This window comes from Psittacula echo (assembly GCF_963264785.1).
Source record: "Psittacula echo genome assembly, chromosome: 1".
NCBI lineage: Eukaryota > Metazoa > Chordata > Aves > Psittaciformes > Psittacidae > Psittacula > Psittacula echo.
In genome coordinates, this window is record NC_137735.1 from 152506597 (window position 1) to 152529660 (window position 23064).

The 23064-nt window shown below is 41.9% G+C and overlaps 1 protein-coding gene across 2 annotated transcripts in view; it reads left to right on the plus strand.

Moving 5' to 3' along the window:
- Positions 1-421: 421 nt before the first annotated feature.
- SRGAP1 (SLIT-ROBO Rho GTPase activating protein 1) overlaps positions 422-23064 on the plus strand; it is a gene marked incomplete at both ends in the record, with an annotated part of 143452 nt that continues 120809 nt past the window's right edge. For both annotated transcript variants that reach the window (XM_080635006.1, XM_080635007.1), the window contains one exon: positions 422-488. In XM_080635006.1, the coding sequence (XP_080491132.1) occupies positions 422-488 (67 nt within the window). The remainder of the gene's footprint in view (positions 489-23064) is intronic.

Consider the following 23064-nt stretch of genomic DNA (forward strand, 5'->3'; position numbering starts at 1 on the left):
GGACCGAGCGCGACCGCCTGCATCCCTCCCGCCTTCCCTTCCCCTCTCCCGGGTGCGTGAGGAGCGATAACAATGGTGGGGCGCAGCCGCCGAGCCCCCGCCCTCGCCTAGTGGAAGCGGGTGCCCCGCGGCAGCGCCGCCCCACCCTGTGGCGGCCCCGGGCCGTGGACCGCGTTGCTGCTGGCGGCGGTGCCTGGAGGCGATGGTGCCCGCGCCGGGGTTAGCCTGATCGCCGCCTCCCTGCCTCGCCGCCTCCCGTGCCGGCGGCGCTCCCAAGGGGCCAGCCCCCCCCGCCCCCCGGCGCCGCGCTCGCTCGGGCTTGTGGCCATCTCATACAACTTGGGAGCCCCTCCAGAACAATATTAGTAATTCATAATAATAATTTAAAACAAGGAGAAGAAGGGGGAGAAGCAAGTGGATAATGTCAACCCCGACCAGATTCAAAAAGGACAAAGAGATTATAGCGGAGTATGAAAGTCAAGTGAAAGGTAAGCGCGGGGAGCGGGGACCCCTCCCGGGTGCGGGGCGGAGATGAGGAGAGCGCCCGCGGCGGGACGGGCCCCCCGCCGGTCCCTTTCCCCGGGCTGAGGGCCGCGGCCGGCCCCATCGCCATCGCCGGCCGGGTGGTCGGTCCCTGTTGCCTGAACTTCGGGGCGGTGCCGGTTTGTGCGAGGGGTGGCGGAGGCCGGGGCCGGGAGGCAGCTCCGGTGTCCCGGCGGAGCGCCTTCCCTTCCTCCGCCGACTTCGGAGACACGAGGGAGGGGGATGAAAAATGGAACTGAAAAGGGCTTGGCAGTTAAACTGAGTCAGGAGACAATAGTAAGCCATGCTCCTTTCTTAAAGCACATGGCTGTGTCCCCCACCCTCCCCTCAGGGTTGTAGTTTCTGTGTTGGGCTGTAGAAGACGGCTAATAAAGAATTACCCTTGACTATTGAATGAGCTCTTTCAGCCATCCCAGGAAGTATTTCAGCCTCACATCGCCCGGTTGTATTGCATCCAACTATTGTGCCAAGGGCAGCGCCGGCATACCCTGGATTGAGCCAGCGCTTCCAGACCCTCGAGTTTCCTCTCGTTGCCTAGCGTTTTCCCCTCCGCCAGCGTCTTGGGTGGAACAGAGGATGGGAAAGTAGCGGCATGGACGGCGGGGTGTGGGTCTCCTGCTGCACATCCTTTTCTCCTGGGTGCTGTCGGGGAATCTATTGCATAATACACAGATTGCAATAAAACCAAGCTTTGAGGATGGATGCGAACCTGAAATGCAGCATTTAAAAAGCTGTGCGATGTCTGAACTCTATTGAAATGATGTGGGTGTGGACACACGTTTGTCTTTATATACGTGGGGTGGACCTTCTTTGATGCTGCCTGCAGTTTGCTATGTGCAGGAGTGTGTTCCCATGCCCCATGGGCTCCAGGAGCCCTCCTGTCCCATGCAGGCAAGGGCTGGGGACGTTCAGACTGAGGTGTCTGAAACAGGGTGGGAGGAATGCTTGTTGACTTCCTGTAATTGCACAGTAATTTTCCTCTTGATCCTGCAAGATCAAGTTTTCAAGACAATTCTTGGAGTTTAGTTGCATTTTTATTTACTCTTGAAAGAGGTAGTTTTTGAGTTGTCTTCTTTCTAAGCTTAACTTTTTTGTGAAAAATACATCTCACCAATGAAAGTCTTTCTGGGTACAGGAAGGGATTTAGGCTTAAAATAAAAGACCTGCCAGGTAGGCGGGCAGTGAGGGATCTTTTCTGAGCTAGCAGGTAGGCCATGCTTTAAGTGTCTGTTTGACATGGGCAGGGCTGAGGCAGCTCTCACGTAGCTGGTGGATTCACTGCCATCGAGCCCTTGGAGGATTGGTGCTTCTGCCTCTCTGTGGAGATGGTGCAGATTTGTCTTGATCACTGAGCAGAAAAACTGTTCAAGATCTTAAGCTCTCTGCAGAGTGTGCAGACTGTTCTTTACTTCCTCCCAACACGATTGTTACAGTCTCAGCCTTTATTAACTACAGCCGGTTGCTACATAAGCTGTTCTTTCAAGTAATGAAGGAAAAATACCATGCCCTTCAGCTATGTATATTGGATCATTTCACAAACAACAAAAATTAAGGTAGAAAGCATCTCTGATAGCTCTCCCTTAGTGTCGTGGTCTCCCATCATAATTGCAGAGGGAAGTGGCATTTGTAGACATGGCTTAGTAGCAATTTTGACTTGCTTTGCTCCTTTGTGGTGGTCTAGGGTGTGTACAGTCTGGTTTCAACTGTCTTGCCTGAATTGTTGATCAGCAGCTGTTTGAAAAAGTATGCTGGGCTGGAAATTGTAGCCAGAGATGCATTTGCTTTAACCAGTATCACTACAATTTTATTTCTGGTGGCAAGAGCTGTCTGTGCTAAGATATAATTCTGCTTGGTGATAGCTCAGTGGTACTGTAACAGTACCATTAACATTGTGTGATAACTTGAAAATCCTTTTGATACTGGGGGGTTCAAGGGCTAAGAAAGCAGTCCTAATTAGCCAGCAAGGTAACTCCAAGACAATGCAGGAAAAGTAGGTCCCTATATACTACTTAAAATTTCATACATTAGATTAGGAGAAAGGGTGTGGCCAAAAAGCTTTTGCTGCTTATGATTTCTGGTGTTTGCAATGGCTAGCTCATTTCTCACTGCTGAGAGTTTAGTAACCTGAAGGATGTGGACAGTTTGGCTCCAAACTGGCCATTTGAGGTCCTCTGGACAGGTGCATGCAAATGAATGTTAATACCATATATATCCTTTACCTTATTATGAAATTGCATTGAGCCCAGTATTCTAGAGCCCAGCATTCTGAACACCAGTGTTAGCAATTCAGAAACTGTACCACTGATGTTTGCATTTGTAAATCCTGTTGTAAGATGTCTGAATATTGATACTGGAGAAAGAGGGGCCTCTAATTTGCATGTCCTGTGGGGTATGTTTATGGTGCCATATTTGGAAATGAGGGTTTAACAGTGCCATTCTTCACATAGCTTTTCTGCTCTGAAGTCCTCAAATAGGAAGCAGTAACAGATGTTAATTGTTCTGCCCGGTTCCTGGGTGGTGTAAACTGACATCTTCTCCTTGAACTTTTTGCAGTATCAGTAGATTGGCTGTGCCATTAGTGGAGCTCATACAGAAACAGTAGAAAGGCTGCAGATGTTACCTGTTTGTCAAGCTGAAGTGGACAAGGTGCTTCAGACTTGCTGGATAGAACATCTTATTGCGCATGTTTTTTGCAACATCCCTGTTATTCAGACTAACTTCTGTAGAGAACTATCCCAGTTGTAGCAGAAAGGAACAGCAGAGAGAAAGCAGAAGGATGTATTTTAAGGATGTCTAAATGCTGAAGTTAGATCTGAGTGGGGGATTACCTATACCCATTGTTTTGGGTGATGTAATGATATATGATAGGTACCTTAATTTATAGATGGGCGTATTGCTTGGTTCTGTAACTCTTACTCATTGGAAATGAGCTATCTTGGTATACTTCAGTTCCAGTATAAACTTGTTACTTGATAATTTTGCTGAAGCACCTACTTCTCAGCAGCGTTTCACTTTCTAAATCAACCGCTTTAGGGAAGGCATCAAGAGTTTGTTTATTCAAGAACATTTTGACAGTTCTGAGGAACACGTTATATTATTGTTAAAATGACTTGGGCAATGTGCCTCATAGACTTTCTGCAGATGGTACTGGATAACTGGGTAAAATGGCTTCTTAAAATATCCTGGTTCATCCGGATTATCAGTTGTATGTGGGTTTTTTTTTTTGAAGAATGTGATAATTGTATAGGCCTTCTGAAGTCATTAGAGAGGTAGGTTTCCTACCAAACTTGTAACTGGGGTGAGGGATACAACTAGAGCTAGGAAGTGAAAGGAATCCTGTTTAAATGAGCAGCAGACTGGTGGTATAGACGAGAGCTGAGTGTTAACTTTCTAATACATGACCTTGCTTTGATTTATTTGCGGCATTCCTTTACTCAAAGCTCAATTGAGTATAATAGCCTATTATCATCCTACCTTTTGTATTCTGATGACCAGTTGCTCCTTGGTGCTGCTGATAACATCAACTAGTGTCTGTTGATAAAGTTATTGAGCAATCCACAGTAGTGAACAAATACTAAAGCATCCTCTGATGGCCATGTGGGTATCTCAGGTATGGTGAAGGGTGAGCTAGTGAGATCTTGAATACCTTCTCTCTCGCTGGAGAAGAAATGTGTAGTAGTAGCAGAAGATGGGGTATGCCACTCAATAGCTTTCATCATTCAAGTGTAAAACTGGCATGTTTACCTTCTTAAGACTTGTAATTGGCCTTCTGTGAACAGGAGAAATGTGCTTTGGATAGGTAAGCATTATGCTGACTGATTATCTGAGCCTGTCTATTCAGTGAGTTCCTTTGTATGGTTTGAACTGTTGAGGATCCTTGGAGCTCAACAGTCTCTTGGCCTTCGAAGCAACTGCATCTCCAACTGCAAAGGACTGAGGGAAGAACTATTTAGATGCTTCCTTTTTCCACCTTCATTTTCCAGTTGGAAGTGACTGAGTGGAAATATAAGCCCAAAAGCAGCTTTGTGAAGGGAGACACTTCCCTAAGATCACTATTTACGTGGTCTTCAGAGCAAAATACTTGTGTTTTCCACCAGAAAAGCTTGCTAACACTGTATTACACTGCCGAATTAATTTTTATGGGAAACAACAACTCTAATCTGTGAAACTGAATTTCAACTTCAGATTTAAACAACCTAGAATTAAGCCACCACCACCAACAGAAACCTCTCTGAGAAAGGGCAAGTTCTGAAATGCAAATTGGGTTGACATTATAGTAAACTTACAAGTATTTTGAAACAAAAACTTTCCTAGTGAGAACCTTGGTGCCTTGTATGATGCCAGAATTGTGGAGTTTTATTTCAAAAAATCCTGATGGAACAGCTGCCAGTTTCCAAAGTTCAAGTTTATCAAGTGTGGTTTGGTAGGAATTTTTCTGATCAAAGAGCTTGACCACAATGAGTTGTGTCTTAGACAGACAGAGTATTGTTCTCCATGTTGTTTTTCAGCTGGAGTTCCACGTTGTTTGAGAGACAGGCTAATGAAGGATAGTTAGTTACCTTTTTCTCCTGCTACTTTCTTCCTGCTCTCTGATCCATCGCTTCAAAGCACAAACTTGAGTTGTCTGTGTAAATGTCAATGAGTTTGTCCTTGGCTATGCAGTGGGAAGGGGTGTCTGCAGGTTTAGATAGTTCAGTCATAAACTGAACAATATTATTATTATTATTATTATTATTATTATTATTATTATTATTATTATTATTATTATTTTGTAATTACATATTCAGTGCTCTTGCTCTTCTCACAGCTTTCTTGGAATGAAAACTAAGGAACTTGTTTTAGTTCAGTACTGTGTGCACCATATTATTTGGAGGGTGAGGGGTGCCCTACAAAAAGCCTGCTTCCCAGAGGTCAGCACTGAGGAACATCAGAGCTTTTGGACTCTATATTGCTATATAATTAGAGGGAAAAAAAAAAAAAGTGCCTTTTCTTGGCACCATTTTGAAAACGGGGCCAACAGTCAGGAAAGTAGACTTTTTGTCTTGATTTGACCACACACTGCAGCTGGTGTCTCCCAGCACTGCAGTGAAACTACGTTTTACTATTTTACTTGAATTTAAAGGCGAATAAAGGCATGATTGCTATAGCACACATGAAAGGGTGAGCAATGAATGGGTTGCCTGACCAGGGTTTCTTTCTGGCAATATGTCATTCATAAAGCTTACTCAATGTGCATGAGTCTTGTGCATACCTGGACTTCTTTTGTTAGTTTCTAAGAAAGCTTTAACTCTCTGAAGCAGTTTGGATCCTTTTATGATCACTTCTTGAGGCTTTTTTGCTTTTCCAAGGATACTTTCTGTGCAGTTTTGCTATTGCAGAGCAATGCCCTAAATCATGCTAAGGTTCATTTAATTTCCTGCCATTATCTTTTATTGGTCACATTTTTATGAACTGAAGTCCTTGTTGCTAATAAAGTTAAACTTATAGCTTTGAAATGGCTGCAGTGAAACAGAATGGCATCTGAATTTCATCTCATTCTCTGCCTCAAACTTTGCTTGGGTTAGATTTTTGCCTATTGTAAAAACTGGTCTCCTTGTCAGTCAGAGGTGATGGATGGTAGCACTGGAAAAAAGTGGGTCAGTGCTGTTGAGACTGGATAAGAAATCCCCTGCTGACCGTTACACAGCCTATTAGAAATCACTGACCATGACTTGACAGTGCAGCACATCTAATCTCTGTTTTGGAAAAGGCTGGACAGGGGGGAGAACACAAATGGAGCTAGGCAGGTGTCAGTGGAAGCTCCTATGGTATTTGTTCTTCCCTTAACCTTTTTTCCAAGCCCCTGCTGCATCTAGCTGTCACGCTATCCCATGCCAAACCTTTCTGGTCCCCCTAGTGGAAATCAGTACTATCTTAGCTTGTATTAATCCCTATTAGAGTCTAATCTACTCTTACTCCTTGGCTTTCACGGGCCAAAATAGGCTTTGGATTGTGAGGGGTTTGTTTTTGTGTGTGAGTGATTAGTCTAAATGTGTACCAGGGCTTGCACCACGTGTGCTGCTCCCTCTGCTTCCTGCAGGTTTTAGTTTCATGGCAGCATTTCCTCTGTGACTGGCTTCTGCCACCTTGCCAGTTACCTGTCCACCTTCCCTGGGACCCCCCTATGCAGTCTGCTCGGAGCTGTCTGGGCTGATGCCATTAAGTGCTGGCCATCTCCAAGGCAAGGCTGGCTGACCTTGCTCTCAGCTGGCAGTCTGGGAACTGTGAGTCATGAATAGCCTGTTCTGCCTGAAGTCACTTGTGTCTTTTCCTTTCCCGCTTCTTGTCTCTTGGGCTCTGTGCCTAGCACCCTGAGTTCAGGAGGTTGTGGGGGTATGTGTGTATGTATGCACGTACATGTAGAGGACGCGCAACAGCTGAAAACTGGAGGCAGGGTTGAAGGCACAATGGCTGGCATTGCTGCTGGTATAACCGCTAACAGAGATGAGCCTGGTAGGCTCTGCAGTAGCAGATACTTGGTCTGAAGCACACAGAGCCATTTCTGAGAGCATGGGATCATCTTCTGGGTAAGAGGCAGAGCTGTCTGCACAGGAAGACTGCTTGCTGCGTGTGTTTTACATTACCAAGACTATATCTGGCACCAAAACCAAAGGAGTTAGTTATCACTGCTCTTTTTCCTTTGTTTCCAAGCCTTAAACACTGCAGGCTGTTAGGGCAGTTTGTGTGGTGGCTTGGTCCTGTGGGAGTGCTCTAAGACAAACAGTTCACTTTGATCTATTGTAATGGGAGTGGTAATCCTGAGGCACCACTTCCTGAGGAATCTACTGGTTTTTGCAGCTTGTGGAAGTTACCTTCTGTTAGACACAGAAGTGTGTCACAAGTCTGTTATAGCCACCTCGTAGGCTAAAGGTGGTGTATTATGTTTTACTTCTGCTCTGCCCACTAATCTATCTTATCCAGGCAAAACTCCAGCTTAGTAACTGAACAAGGAAAATCTCTTCAATATGCCCTTCCTTCTCCTCTGTTCCTGTCACTATTTCTCAGGCATATACCTGTATGAATTCCAAGATGCAGTATTCAATCTTGCATTATACAACCCACTGGAAACCTGGAGTTTACCTGGAGGTGTCTGTTTGATAAATCCGGAGATTGAGATGAAATCATGTCATGGAAAATTAAGAATGTTTTGGAAATAACCCCAAGCAAATCTTACATTCTGTTTCCAAGAAGTGGATTGTATATGGGCATGGCCATGGTCCTTACTGTATTGATCATGGCTAGTCAGTGAGTGCAAACATTATAATGAACAGTTTGTCTTCTCTAGAAGGAGAAAACAGTTTATGGTTGGCACAATAAAATAATCCCACCGTGCACCAATTTAGGTGCATATTAATGTGGTAGATGTTACAGGTAGGAAGAGAAGGTGCTCTTCATAGTCTTCCACTTGAAACATTTGGTCAAGAAAAGGAGCCAGCCTCCTACATCAGAAAAATATGTAGGAAACAAGCATCAGCAAAACCACTGAGTGCCCTTAGAAAATGCTGTGGAGAAAGCTTATGATTTATGATGTGGTTCTGTAATAATCATACCTCCGAAATGAGTTAAGGATGACCTACGTCATTAACTTCTAACTCTGTCCAGTGCAGGACAGTACAGTTGATCTGGTTTTAATGGCGTCCCTCCAAAGGTATGTTGGTACTTGATCTTCCTGTACCTTGATCATAGCATCTGGGAGGGTTGCTTTAAATTACAGAGTGGCAAGAAGGGAAAAATGTGTGAGGTAATGTGCCTGCCCATGGCAGAGGGGTTGGAACTACATGATCTTGAAGTCCTTTCCAATCCAAACCAGTCTGTGATACTATGAACTTGCTTAGAAGTCTGATTATGAATTCATCAGTTAGAATACCCCCGTTAACTTTGTTATGTATTATTGACCCATAAAACCTGTTTGAGTTTCAGTTGCAACCTCCTGAGACTTCCCATACGTAGAAGTGCTGACAAGCAGGCAAGAGAGCTGTATTAGCATATTAACCAAAACATTCTCAATACAGTAGACATAAAATCATTTTTTTATTGTGAAACAGAAGTTACAAAAAATGTAATTAAAGCACTTATGGTATAGTATTTCTTGTTAATTTTATTGGGAATAAAAAGCAAATGCAGCTGGCTTACTGGATGATGACTTTCAGGAAGTAATGATTGTAACCCGTTACATAATTAGCTGTTGTAGGAAATATAACTGAATACTTCAGATTCATGTAAATGGATTGTCCAGACTCCTTAACTGACTCAGTGCTTACTCATCTGAATTACTTCACGTGTAGGATCTGCTAGCAGTGTGTTGGTGCTGTCTGGTGTTGGGAGTCTTCAAAATGCTGCTTCGACTTGTTTCTTCCAAGGTATCAGAAGTGGAGTGGTGCACACTTTTGGCTTTGCTCTGGCTGTGTGTTAAACTAAACAAGGAGATGTGCTGATCCCCTTTCACTTTCCAGTATACATTCTTTCATAAGGTAAAAGAAACCACTCTTTACTGTTCTAGCCAGTTCCAGAATATCTGCTTTCTGAAGATCAGAGGAATCTGCTCGTGTTTACAAAGTACAGAGCACAGCAGAAGTCTAATCAGATTCAATGATAGCTCTTGTACGGCTCTGTTCTTTTAACAACCTGTCGTCTTTCAAGCCTTGCTGTTCTCTGCTTTTCACCTCTCTTTTTTAACAGGAAAGGATAAACAATCTGAAGTGCTAGGTCAGAGGCAAGATAAGGGAAGCATTCATTCAGTACCAATATGAGCATGCATTTGAACCGAAACTTTCAAACTCAACAGTTAAGTTACTGTTTTAGAAAGTAATAGAGAAATTGTATAGATTGTAAGTCACTGTTGAGTTATTATTATTATTATAGAACAAGATCTATTATTCTGTTTTTCCTGCTGGGGGTAAAAAACCCCAAAACCCAAACCCAAACTTTAGCCTTTTGTCATTAGTGTTTTTTTCTTTTTTTCGAAGATGCTAACTGTCTAGTATAGGAAAGATTATAAGATAGGATTGCGTGTGGTAACAGAAGGCTGGACTTGATGATCCACACAGTTCCTTTCCTTGAAAGCTTTACATTTGTGGTAGTTCAGGGCACTGCATCAGACAGCTGTCTAGTGCCGCTAGTCATTGTTCTTGCTTCCTAGATATGCTGCAATACAAGCCTCTGTACCAAAACACGCTGTGACTAAGTTGATGGGCATAAAGTTACTCTTACTCCTTGGCAGTATTTATGCAAAGTCAAAGGATATCAAAAGATATACTAAAAAGAAAAAAAAGTTCTCACCCTTATTATAGGATACTTAACACACCAAAGTTGTTGTGTTTAGATGGTACAGCATGCTCTTCTTCCTCTTGCAAAGCACTAATTTGATGATTATTTGAAATGAAAGTATATGAACTTCTGTTCATAGGTGCCTTGTGCAAATTGACATCTCTGTATTCTTGGCATAAATAACGTCAGCTCCATGAAGAACCACGTTGTAATGGAAAGGTAGCTTGTTTGTTTTGCGTTGCAAAGGGATAGCTGGTATGTTTAAGAACTTGATTTAGGTGAAGAACCTGCTTTAAGAGCTTGACAATTATGCTGTCTTTGCTGCCCAACAGAGTACTTGAGGTTAAGACCTAAAGTAATAGGGTTGTGTGCATTATGTGCCTTTCTTTAAGGCTGCCTTCATGTAATTTCCGAGTAACTGCATAAAATTAGTGAGATTCTTAATGTTATGTCAGAAAATAAAACAAAAGCATTATCTCCTCAGATACCATTGCATTGAAGTGTCAACCACGTGCAGAGCAGGAGAAAGTCCTCTGTGCGGAAGAGATGAGCCCAGTACAGGTAGCATGTGCCCACCTACTAGGTGCTTCTCTCCTCAAAGGTGCTGTGAAGGTGCCTGGCAGCACCTAGTGCCTGTGCACAGCCAGCTTCATGTCTTCTGCAGCAGCCTGCTATGAGCCATCTGTGTGCATCTGCAGCTGAGCTCATCGGATTATCATCAACTGTATTGTAATCCTTTAATTGCCAGCCACTTCTGATGCCATGATATTGTAGTTGTGGGTCAAATCTCATGCTGCCTAAGCAGTACTCCCACTGCTGTCTAGCTTTACATGTGGTTAGTAGAATACAGTACCCTTTCACAAACTTGACCATATGGTATTATTGAGAAACAAACAGCCAGAAGCATCTCTAACTGTCCTGTCCTTTTTACCTAACTGGAGTTACTGACCTTCACTGGAGTCTAGACAGACAGTTCTCTATCAACAAACTTGTTTAAGCTAGAACCTATAAAATGGGACTATGGCATAAAATGTTCGTTTTTCAGGTTTCTGCTAGGCCTGAGAGGTTATGTGGTGGAGAGTTGGGGGTTTATTATTTTTCCTCCAACCCTCCTTTGAGACTTCTTCCTGCTTCATGTGTCTTCTGACAAGGTTTTAATGCATTATTATGGTAACTATTCTGAATAAAGTCATCTTAAGGAGGCATGGTATCTGGTCTTGTGGAGATGTCTCTGGTACTTTAAGCAAAGAAAAATACTAAAATGGTAATGGAAAAACTGTGGACAAGAAGAATAGGCTGTATTTGAGCAGGGCTGCAGCACTGCTTCTACCTGCTAACATGGCAGAACAAGGGGAAGCGAATATGGAATTGTATGGCTTTGGCTGACTGTACCTACGTATGGAAAACTGGATCACCTTTTCCTTTGGAGACTGCTTTTATGTTTGTAAGAAGGTCCGTGAAGTATATGTATGTTGCAGTAGACTGCAGTGAGGCATGCAGTACTGAGAGGCTGGTCGAAGAGTGAGGATTACTCTGACTACCAAAACCGAAGTAGCTAATGGGTGTAAAATTTGCTTAGCAGCTTTTGCCTGACTATTGGAGTGTCTGTTGGAAACCTTTGTGGACAGTCTCTGATAACTGGTTTGATAATGCAAGAAAACCTTTTATATATCAAAAACGCAAGATAAATGAAAATAAGAGCCAATGTGTAATTCCTCCAGGACATGCCACTCTGACTAGTAAAGTAGTGGGTTACTGGTGAGAGGGGTGGGTTGGCAGCGGGACTGTTGAAGGAGATACCAAGCACATGTCTTGTTGATGGCCCTCCACCTGGTCCAGTGTACCTCTGTGTCATTCTGTGGTGGTTGCTGGATGGAATGGGAAGGTCTGCTCTCAGGCTACACCAGCAGTTTTCACACTCTTCCATATGGGCTCAAAGAGGCTTAGGGTGAAAAATATCCGATGGGATTAAGTCCATAAAAGAACTCTTAACTCCTGTGTTTGCCTTTCAGATGCCTTTCAGAGGTGTCTGTGGGTATGTTTATGTGACTGCATACACTGGCCTACATGTTTATTCTGCAGACTGTTGGCAAGACTTATAATTTGAAACTCAGCATCTCACTAACATAGTTCCCTTATTTATATGCCAGAATCTGCCTTGCCTTCAGCTGGCAGAGGCAACAGATAAGTGTTGGCCCCATCCATGCTGATGTCATCTAAGTTGCCACCAGAGAAGACCTGAAAATGTTAGCTTCTTTTGCTGAGCCACATGGAAATACGTATGTAATTGCAGCATTAGGAATCTGATCAGTGCATCCTTCCTAGTGATCAGATCATTTGCATGAGGAGTCTGGATTCACACCCTTCTACCTTTATCTTATTAAAAACGGAGTCTTGAATCCAGCTCTCCCATCTTTCAAGTGATTGCTCTGAGAACTAGGGAATAGAGTATTCTGGGATAAGACTCCCTGTTTTCTTGTTTGTTGAAGCTCTCCTGCTTTTTCCCAGTCTTAATGAACATTGAATTATTTACAGAGTGATTATGAATCCATTGCTTGGTAGTTAGAGCATTCACCTGAGAGATATGGTTCTCACTGTATATTCCAGCAAGTATGTGTTTCGCTCTACTTCTTTTTGAAAGAAATGGTGAAGGGGGAGGACTGTAGGATTGAGGTATATTTGTGACCATTCTAAATTAACAGTACTTACCACATTAATCTGGAGGAAGAAGTATTCGGAGGATACCTTATTTATTTATTGCATGTGATCGTACAGTATACAGGAAAAAAACCCAACCCTTTACTTTGAATTGGTTTTTTAATCTTAACACTCTGCCAGCGTTTAAGGCAATTTTTGGCAGATTGTCTCTAGTTTTGCAGAAAAATCTATGAAAAAAAGAAAAAAAATTGCTCAGAGTTATTTGAAAGGTTCACCAATGAATGTTTGTTTGCATGAACCTTTGCTCTGGTGACTCTGCAGCAGCACTCGCTTCATAGAGCATATTCAGGCCTCTATCCCATGGCAGTTCTGCTCCCCAGTTGCCAGGTCACAGATTCACAAACAGCTTTCATTGCAGCCACCAGAATCTTAGTCTGCAAATACTCCTGACTTATTTCATATCTGTGAAGAGCAGGATTGGGGTTTGGGTTGTTGTTTTTTTTTTTTGAGGATGGAAAAATTACCTCAACTGATGTCTAAGGAGAAAAGGAAAATGGGTCTGCAAATATTACTGAGGCAAGCCTGTAGTTGTTAGTTAAATAACAGTGAATGTTTGGGGGTTTAGTGACTAGAGGGGAATGATTACAGTGTATTAATATAGCTGTAAGAAGAAGGAAACCTGAACGTGGCAGTTGATCAGGTTATTTCCTTGCAGAACTGTTTTAGAGGGCAGCAGACAGTACTCAAGAAGCCAAGGTACTTACAGATATTGGGCTTACTTGGGTGTATTAACATGCATATTCTTTACTTGTACTGCTTCAGCTGCATGTGGTGAAGTGAGGTTATTGGAACAGTTGTGTGCAAAGGACTGTAGCTCAGAATCAGGAAAGAAGATGGAAATGATTAAAATGTCCAAATCCTTTTCAACTGAATTTAAAAAGGGGATTTAAGAAGACCCTTCAGGTATGTTTCTGAATTTGTGCACTGGTGTATTTTGTGTTGGCAAGAACAATTTGTTCTTAGTTCTGTTCTGCACTCCATTCAGCTACCCAGTAATTTATCTGGCTACTCATTTGATTACCTTCTTTTTGTTTGTTTGATTGGGGTTTTTTTGTTTGTTTTAATTTGAATGAATATGAATGTTTTAAATTGAATTTTAGTTAAATGAATAGCTATTACATCCTGGATTGCTAGCAGTTCCTACTGGATAAGAAGATGCTTATAAGCTTATTAAAAACACTGTAAATAAGAAGATAGAATATATGTGAACACTTACTAGAAACTTCAGTTCCCTAACTAAGTATTTACATGTAATCTGTTGTCTTCACAGTTGTAGAATCTGACTTGCAGAGCACATGCTGTTTACATTATATGGCTTTGTTTTTCCTTAGCATTGCTCGTGTTAGGATATTTGGAAGTAAAAATTTAACTGCAAATACTTTTCTGTTGTTTTAGAAAACATCACTGCAATTACTTTTTTCCTCAGTTCATAAGATATCAGTAGAATGGGAGATCATGGGATTTGCTATGATTATCTCTAGTTGGAGAACCTTTGCCTTGCTTGTAGGTCTATTTGCAAGATGCTCTGAAAGAGTTTTTTAGGTTACAACTTGCACATTGCATTGTGCAGTGGGGATTCAGACCTGTTGTTAGGATCATATGGGTCACTGTTCCTATTACAGTGTGTTTATAACCTTGGACTTACCCCTTTAAATCTCATTTCAAGAGTCTCTGATTTTGGGAAGACTTGCTTATGCTGTGGTTCTTGTGCAAATAGACTGAACTTACTGGAAAAAAAAAATGCTTTTGGTCTTTCCTCCAAGTCTGGTACAAAACTCTGCTCTAACTTGGGCAAGAGCACTTAATTTAAGATGAAGTGAGATCTTAATCTCAGGTGATTGAATGCACTGACAAGAGTCTCCAGAAGTTGACTCAAATCAAAAACCAGGTACCAAGTTCCTTGTAATTTGGTGCAGACTACTGGTATATCCCTTTGTGAATTTCATTTTTCCTGTAATGCCTAAGTTTTTTGCTAACATCTGGTTAGCAGGTCAAGTCAGGTCCCCTTTGCTTTAGTTTGTGGTTTTGCAAGCAGTGAGGTGGGCCTTGCTGAAGCAGTGCCCCATAGGGGTGGAATGCAGCCAGAGCTGTGAAGTGCTGCTGAAACTCCTCAGTTGTCTGTAGGCATGTCAATTCTCTCTAATGAGCCTTGGCTACAGGAAAAGCTTCAGACCCACTGCTGTAAAATTTCAGTCAGTTAAAGCATTAGGCTTTGTTAGATATTCAGTGCTCTGAATAGTTGCTAACTAATGCAGGGCTGGAGGCATGAATGAAGTGGTATTGCTTTTACAAGCAGAATAGTAGCTGCCGTGTGTGTCCTGTTATGCACAGCCTTGTTTACTTTACACACATGAATTTGTTGACCTCACCAGAGCCTTAACCTTCCTAGGGCTACTGATCTCCGTAAATGTCTACAGAACTGGGCTTAATTTTGGCATGGATATGTGCAAAATGAATGAATCAAACGGTTAGTCATCGTTTTTTACAGTAAAACATTATGACCTAGTCCCGCAGTCCATGTGCGTGGCTGATGCTTGCCTGAGAGCTTGTACGATCTGACCCATGCTTTGGGAATTCTGACTTTTTAAGTGTAGCAGAGACTGTTCTGAAACAAAGGAAATGTAATGCAGAGTATACTGGAGCAAAGCAAGAACTGTCACTTGGTTCAGATGCAACTCTCGAGATAAAATTACTGTTGGTTGTGGACAGGATTATGCACGCATTACAAAATGTTTCAGTAGTACTCAAGATGCCTTGTGAAAACTGTAGTGGAGATGTTTTCAATTTACTGAGTGTTGTTTCCCTTTTTTGCGTATAGCTTAACTAAAGTATGGTACAGTAAAGGAAACTCACTTTTAAATTTTATTGAAGGCACTGAATTGTGGAGCTAATGGAGATAAATGATGTGAATGTCACTTTCATCTCTGCACTATAAAATGCAAAAGCACAAACACAGTAACCACGAGGCTGTTTTTGATATTTTAATCTTTTAAACCTTTGGAATGTTGGTGCACTTGAAAGGGCTTCTAAATCCATTGGTTAGTCTGTGCTGTCTCATATTGTGCTCCAAATCATAGCAGATAAAGGAAGAGTGATCAGAAAGCTTAATGCAGTCAGAGCGTCACGACCTGTTATGTAAAGCAACATTTGGCAGGGCCTTCCCAGCTGCTGTAAATGAATGTTAACAGCACTTTATCGTCTGCTTTCACTGTCTTTATTACATAATCTGAATATTTATGACCCTATTAATATGTTTATCTGTGAAATTGCAATATTGATGGAATGAAGGTTCCAAAGACGATTGAACAAGGAGAATGACTTTTGCCTCAAGGACAGAGGTTATATTAATATTAAAAAGCTTTGAGTTCATATTTCAAAAAAGTTTCCTGAATCGCTTTACAGATGTGGCCTGCTATTTCTCTAAACATTGTAATGGGATGAGTATTTTGGTGACGGGATAGTGATGCTGAGCATCATGTGTGTATAGAATACTGAGCACTAACCAGGAAGTGGTGATTTTGTTTTTTAATCCAAGTCTCTGAATCCATACTGATGACACTCTGTAGCCTTGAACAAAGACAGCCAGCCTGTGGATCATAGACCAGACCCAGTTTATCAGAATTAACTCCATGCAGAGAGATGCTCCTGTTAGGATTTGAGGGCAAGCTGTGGGCCAAGTTGTTGTTACAGAGATTATTCTTCTCTTTTTTTGGAGGGATGGAATACCTAGATCTTGCTTTTTGCCCCTCTAGCTTCCACACTCTCTCTTTCTGTTATGACCAGACATATTGTTGTCTTGTGACTTGAAATGCATGCCACATAATTAGGGTATGTGTGCACCACATTATATGGCTGGAGGCTAGTTGCAGATGCTGTCACATCACTGATGCACACTTGCCTGTATTGTGATTGTACTTGGAATGTGTGGGAAGGTAACACAAGTGGTCAAGAGATGAATGAGGAGCTGTAAAGTATTTCCTTTGGGAGCCTCTTGGATTATATTCTGCCCCCAAACAGAACTGAATACTACCATTTCAACAGACATCTGGAAAATTGTAACCAGATGTTCAGAGGTTTGGCACTGTTGTGGTCAGTCGCTTCCACCTATGTGATTTATAGGTGTTGTTGGTATCATGCTTCATTAGCATTCTGCAGGATAAACAGGTCTGCTACAGGCACGTGTCTGCAGGTTGCCTACAGAAAGCTGAGTTGGATTTGTTTTGAGTGGGGTGAGGTTGTTGGTCACTCTTAATTGCAAAATCTATAGCTTGTCTGAAAGCTGCTGCCCTGTGTGTCTTGCCACTGATTGCAACTGTCTGGGAAATGCAGCTGTTTGTTGGAGAACCCTTTCGTTTGCAAAAGTCTCAGGGGAGGTAGCCGTCAAGTCCTGTGGTGTGTTCTGACACAACACCTAACTCTGAGTAACAATGTTTTTCTCTTAATGGTCCCTACTTCCACCCTCTTCACAGTTCAGACCTCATGAGCTGGTGCAGGAGGCAGCTGCACATGACTGTAAGTGTGAAAAACCGTTAGAAATGTAAAGATAGGTGGGTACAGGGTGTGGAATGTTGGAGTCAGGAGGAAAGTTTAAATTTATACTTATTTTTTTATAGTATTTTGTCCCCAAGCCAGTTTGTTATAGTGACTGCTGAGCTCCAAAGGACTCTCTTCCCTTGTGGGGATTAGAGATTTAAATAGGTATTGTTCTTCTGGGCAATAGTGTTGAACAGTCAAGTAAGGTCCTTAATACAACAAGGAAACTTTTAATTAGGACGAGTTGCAATTGCATTCTTTTTTGCTTTGTGTAAGAGAAACTTGCATTAAATCAGATAAATAAATAAAACAATGGATGGGGTGGAGGAAGTTTGGAAGAAGCACATCTGTTTACAAAGTTAAGTGCTGATTTACAATAAAGTAGTAATTTTTACTTGGGAAGCTCTTAAAATAGGATTCCCCTTCTCCACATCCCTGAGCATCTGAGTCAAGATATTTTAAGGACATATTTTTCAGCTTATTCAGTGGTTTGGTTTTGGGTTTTCTTGCTCACTTTAATTTTTCATACAGGAAATACCTTTATTGCAATGTAAAATTAATAGCAATGCTTATACTGTTATATTTTGGGTTTAGGTCTGTACATGCATTGTAATGGCATTCTTCTCTTACTCATCTTTGTACTTCAATTTATGTGATCTAAATAAAATGTGGTATTTCCTTTAAACATGAAGAATGACAAAGATCTTTTCTGGTCTGTATTGGGGTGTACATTGCTCTGTGTTGCCAAGCTCCTGAAGTCAGTAACCTCCTGCACAGCCTCAGCAAATTGCAAGTGTGCAATAAATTATAAAACTGGGACCTTCAACAAATAATGAGTACTAGCTTCAAGGGTTTCTTAATTTGTCTTTGACAAAACCACAAAATACAGTCTCCTCTTCCCAACAGCCACTGGTAAGAGGAAGCCTAGCAGATTTAAAGCTGGTTTTCTTTTGCACTGGCTTATCTAACTTTTACTGCCTTAATATGTGTGATGAGACAGTGGAATAATCTCCTGTCTTAAATGATTTTTTTCTTAAAGGAACATCTCAAAAAGATGGTTGTGATGAAGCTTTGGCCATCTGTCCTATGCCTGTCTTCTGCAGTTTAAATGCCAAATCCAACAATGATAAAAGACTGCTGTTGTCTGGGAAACAATTCATTCTACTCCTTGTTTGGGTTGAAAAGCTCTAGGGCATGGCACATGACAGCCCATTTCCTTATTTACCTATCTCTTTGGGTATTTTACATCCTCCTGCTCTTGCCTATCAAGAGAATGCTTTCCAGAGCAAAATCCATGACGTCTCTTTAAAGGACCTAATCAAAACTCACTAAATTCAGAAGAAAGCTACTATTGACTTATTGGGCTTCTGGTCAGGCTTTTGGAGAGGAAAGGTGTAGCCCTTTGCATTAAGTAACTGATGTAATCTTCATTGGTCAAAATTTTATTTTGTGGACAATTCTAGAAACATAATACTCCAGTTTTATTCATGAGCACTGAACTCCGTTAAAGTGCAGAACACTGCGTCTTTCTTGTGGAGGTGCAAAGGATACTTCACAGTAACAGTATTGTTGGAACTTGTTTAAATCTCTTGCCCTGACCCACATCTTGAGTCCGCTTTGCTGCATCGCATATGAGTAATCAATTTGCAGAATAAAACTATTGTCTTCCCTCACCCTGGAACAGCCTCAGCTGGCATGTGGGATTCTTTACCAGGAAGGAGAGGCAGGGACATTGTGTTGCATTTATAGAATGTGCTACTAAATTATTCTTCCTGTTGCCTGACTTGATCATGACTGGTTCTTGTTTGTCACAAGGATCAGTATGGTAACCTCACATAAGGAAGATGCTAATAACTTGACAGTGGATATTTAAAAAGGTCTTTTTTCCCTGTATATCAGTTAGGGCCCACTGCCTGTCCTTTTGCTGGGCATCACTGAGAAGAGCCTGTGTCTCATCTTCCCTCTTCCTCTCCCCTCTCACCCATTAGGTATTTTTAAACATTGTTAAGATCCTCCTTGAGTGTTCTTCAGGATGAACAATCCGAACTCTCTTGGCTTCTCCCTATATTTCAGATGCTCCAGTGCTTTAATGATCTCTGTGGCCCTTTGCTGGACTCACTCTAGTATGCCCATTATACTGGGTAACCCAGAATTGGACACAGCACTGCAGATGAAATCTCATCAGTGTTGTAGAGACAAAACAATTGCCTCCCTTGACCTGCTGCAACATCTTCCTAGTGCAACCCCAGAGACTGCTGGGCCTTCTTTGCAACGAGGGCACACCATTCTTGAGCTTGAAAAGGTGATCCTTGAAAACCAGCCAGCTGTCCTAGACCCTCCTCTCCAGGACAGTATTCCATGGGCTGGTAGTAGGTCCTTGAAAAGCCAGCCTAAAGTCTGTTCTCCTGAGGTCCAGATACCCAAGGCGGCACAGAGAAAGGGGGTGGCCTACAAATTCAGGGTATCGTAGGAACTGATTGCTGTCATGTCTTGATGGCTTTCTGTGTTGGTCTTCTGGAGACATTTTGTCATACTAGGACAGCTCTAACACAAACTGGCCCTGCTCCTGTTAAGTAATTCCTGAAACTGCTCTGTCCAGGAAGAACAGAGAGGAATGCATTGCTTGTAAAATTCCCTATGACTACTCGTCAGGACATCTGTGTAGATTAGGAGATATTGTTTGTGTGTTTGTTTGTTTTTCTCTAGCTCAAATTTAGAATCTTTGCCTTAATCTACACAGGATGGAACACATGGTAAGGATGCACCAGCAGTGAATGTGTGTTTGTGATGGATAGATTTATTGAGCTAATTAACTAAATTTAATACAACTTAGATTTCATAATTAAAGCAATCAGGAAAATGCTAGTATATAGTTATTAAAGTCTGGATTGATACCGAAGATTTTGTGAATTAGTGTCTCTGGTTAAAGAGTGATATTCCTCTGTAATCATTTTAAACCTATCCGATACTGAATAATTCTAGAGGAAGTGTTGCGGAGTAGGTTTAGGACAAGAAAGTCCCTAGGTCAGTGATATAAGCTAACTATAGTCTTTGCAAGAATTCTGTCTGTGAACAACAACAACAACAACAAAAGTATATATGCCATCTTAATTGAACTCTTGAAATTCGTGCCTACAAACCAAATGAAAATGGAGACTTTATACGTCTTGTCAGCAAATTGCAAGCCATCAGTCACAGCTACAGATGAAAGCTAGCACGACCTACATCTGTCGTGTTGCTACAATGGTGCTGGCATTACAGTTCCATTGTTTAGGTTTAGGGTCAAGCCTGTTGAGACCTCTTTTTATTCAGCTTTGAATGTATCCATTTTCATTAAGTTTTTCAAAGCCATATGAAAGACTCAGCAGGGCAAGGTATGGCAATGTCGGACCCAAGTTAGTCTTGCAGCTAACTGTCTTGTAGTCACAGATGGTCACTGCGATTGTCCACACCAGTCTACCACCAGAGCTGCTATTGAAAGGGCACAAAACTGATGGTACAAAGGGACGCCTTTTTTCCCGTCAGTAAATGAGGTTACTGTTGCTCTGAGCTGGCATTGTCAGAGGTTTTGTGAAGGAGAAGAATGCCTGTCGACAAACCAGTTTCCATGCTGAAAAATGCTACTCCTATTCCTAAACTTAGGAGATCTTTGCTTGGGTGAATAACTCTGTCTGACTAATACCAGGGTGGCATTTTGTAAACTATTTTCATTGATTATGCGGATGATGGCTGTACTGGGAGGTCCAATGCTGACAGCAGTAAATGCAAGCCTGTTAACGTGCTAAACAAGGCATGCTTCTGTTTCGTAATTCCATTAGAGGAAAATCTCTTTGGCTGTACACTGTTAAAAACATTGGGGGCATTAATTGCTATTTTTCTGTGTTTAATCTACAACTGTTAAAGTGTCCTTACATGGATTGAAGAAGCTTGGCGAGTTGTCTCCTTGAGTTACATAACTTGGCTAACCACGTACCAAATATCTTACTTTTCATGCTATGAAATGCAAGGTGTTAGAGGTAGTAAGTAAATCTTCCAAATCTTCTTTATTGTCAATATGAATTTGCTTTTTGTTTTGTTTTGTCTTTAAACAGAGCTGCTTCTTCCAAGTGTTACCTACTATTTTTCTCCTTTTTTGGTATGTTGGGGTGAAAGCCTCTGCACGAATGACCTGCCTGTTTGTTAGCAGCCTGGCAAAGGTTCTGGTGAGATTAAAATAGTTCTTGCCTGAAAGAACAATAAAAAGCAATAAAGCTGATTCCTGTTGTATGGGATCCTTTGTGGCCTTTGACAGATCGGTTTACCACTGGCAAGGGAAGCCTTAAAATTCAAGTGACTGCAGTGATGAAATGGATGCTTGTTCCTGAATGGGAAATATCAAGCCTTTATAGAGACTAGTTGAGTTACTCACCACATAACGTTTAGAATTCATACCTTAATAATTAATGTGTACATTTTTTCGTTGGTTTATTTTTTTGCCACCCTTATCCTACTGAAGCTGTCCATTGGTTAGCCTCCTGTGCTATAGTGGAACTTTTCAGTTCCCAAGCCTTCCATAATTTCCGAGTGGCCCCTTGCCTCAGGAATTTCATAGCACTCTGACTGCATGAATGTCTGTTTGTTCCGCTGGTCTGGGAGTCTGCTGCTACATGAAATGTCTTGGCTAGACAGGTATAAGTTACAGAAGAGTATATTTCTACATGTGAGAGGTAATGAACCTCCTAAAGTACTTTGGCTTGCAGTCACCAGAATTAAATACTTGTGTGATAAAGATAGAACTGAAAAAGAGTAATATTTTTCCCATAAAATGAAAATAATTTGCAGAGGGATTGGTCTCACTGTTCCAGAAAGAAACTTCCAACTTTCTTCTGCCTGGATTATTCTGTTAACAAGAGAATCTAAAGAATGAGACTTTTGCTGGGAAAAACATGAATATTGATGATTTTTATGATTCTGAAGAAACTGAAAGGAATTTGACACTGACCTAAAGCTGAGTCATTTGTGCAGCTAGTCCTTAACAACCTCAGTCAATGCCCTCTTGCTTCTATGGCCATGCTTTCTGCTGCCTTGTGTGGGCTCAGCTCTGAGATTATTTTCCCATTTCTGCCTTACTGCATGCAAATAATCCCTAAGCAAACATGATGTAAATGATTAGAATTTGTCAGTAGTGACTTCCTGGAAGCTGCGTCCTGTTTGGGGGTGGCTTCTGTGCTTGTGGTTTCCTTTCTCATAGCTAGCCTGTGTTTAGCATGATGTCAGCTTAGCTTATGCTGCGTGTATTTCAGGCAGAAGCCTTTCCCTATTGTTTCTGATGTCACAGGTGCTGGTAGACTGAGCAATAAATGTAGTTGAGCTGAGCAGTACAGATTTCACAAATCGGAAGCCTTGTGCAAAACAAGTCAGCCTCTGGAAGCCATGGACTGCAGAGCTCCAAGATCTGGGGGTGACACTCTAGTGACATGACCAGAGCCTGATTCCTCCACTGCCAGAACTAACTGGCCTGGGCAAGCGCTGGGGACAGCCATAGCTGCTTTCAGCAATGCCTATGCCAGGGTCATCCTGCGCCTACCTGATGCGTGGAAGGCTCTTCTGACTCCATTGTTTCTGTGTTCTGGGAGCCTACCACCTACAGATAAACAACCCATCAGTGAACTGGTCGGGCACTGGTTTAATTTCTGGTTTAAGTATTACTGAGAAAGAACTGCTTCAGGTTTTCCATCATCATTGTCAGAACAGAAATACCGCTTCAGCTCCCCATTTCAGCTTCAGTTTAACTCCACATCCAGAAAGAAATCAAGCCCTGTCAAATGCACTAGAGTCGAGCAGAAGATCTTACTGACACGTCAGTGGGTTGTACCAACAGAACAAGTACTTGCTAAGTTTCATTTTAAGATATTGCTTTCTGGCGTTGCACGTGGGCTGAAATTTCTAAAGATCAATAAATCTAAAGCAGAAACTTTTGGGTTA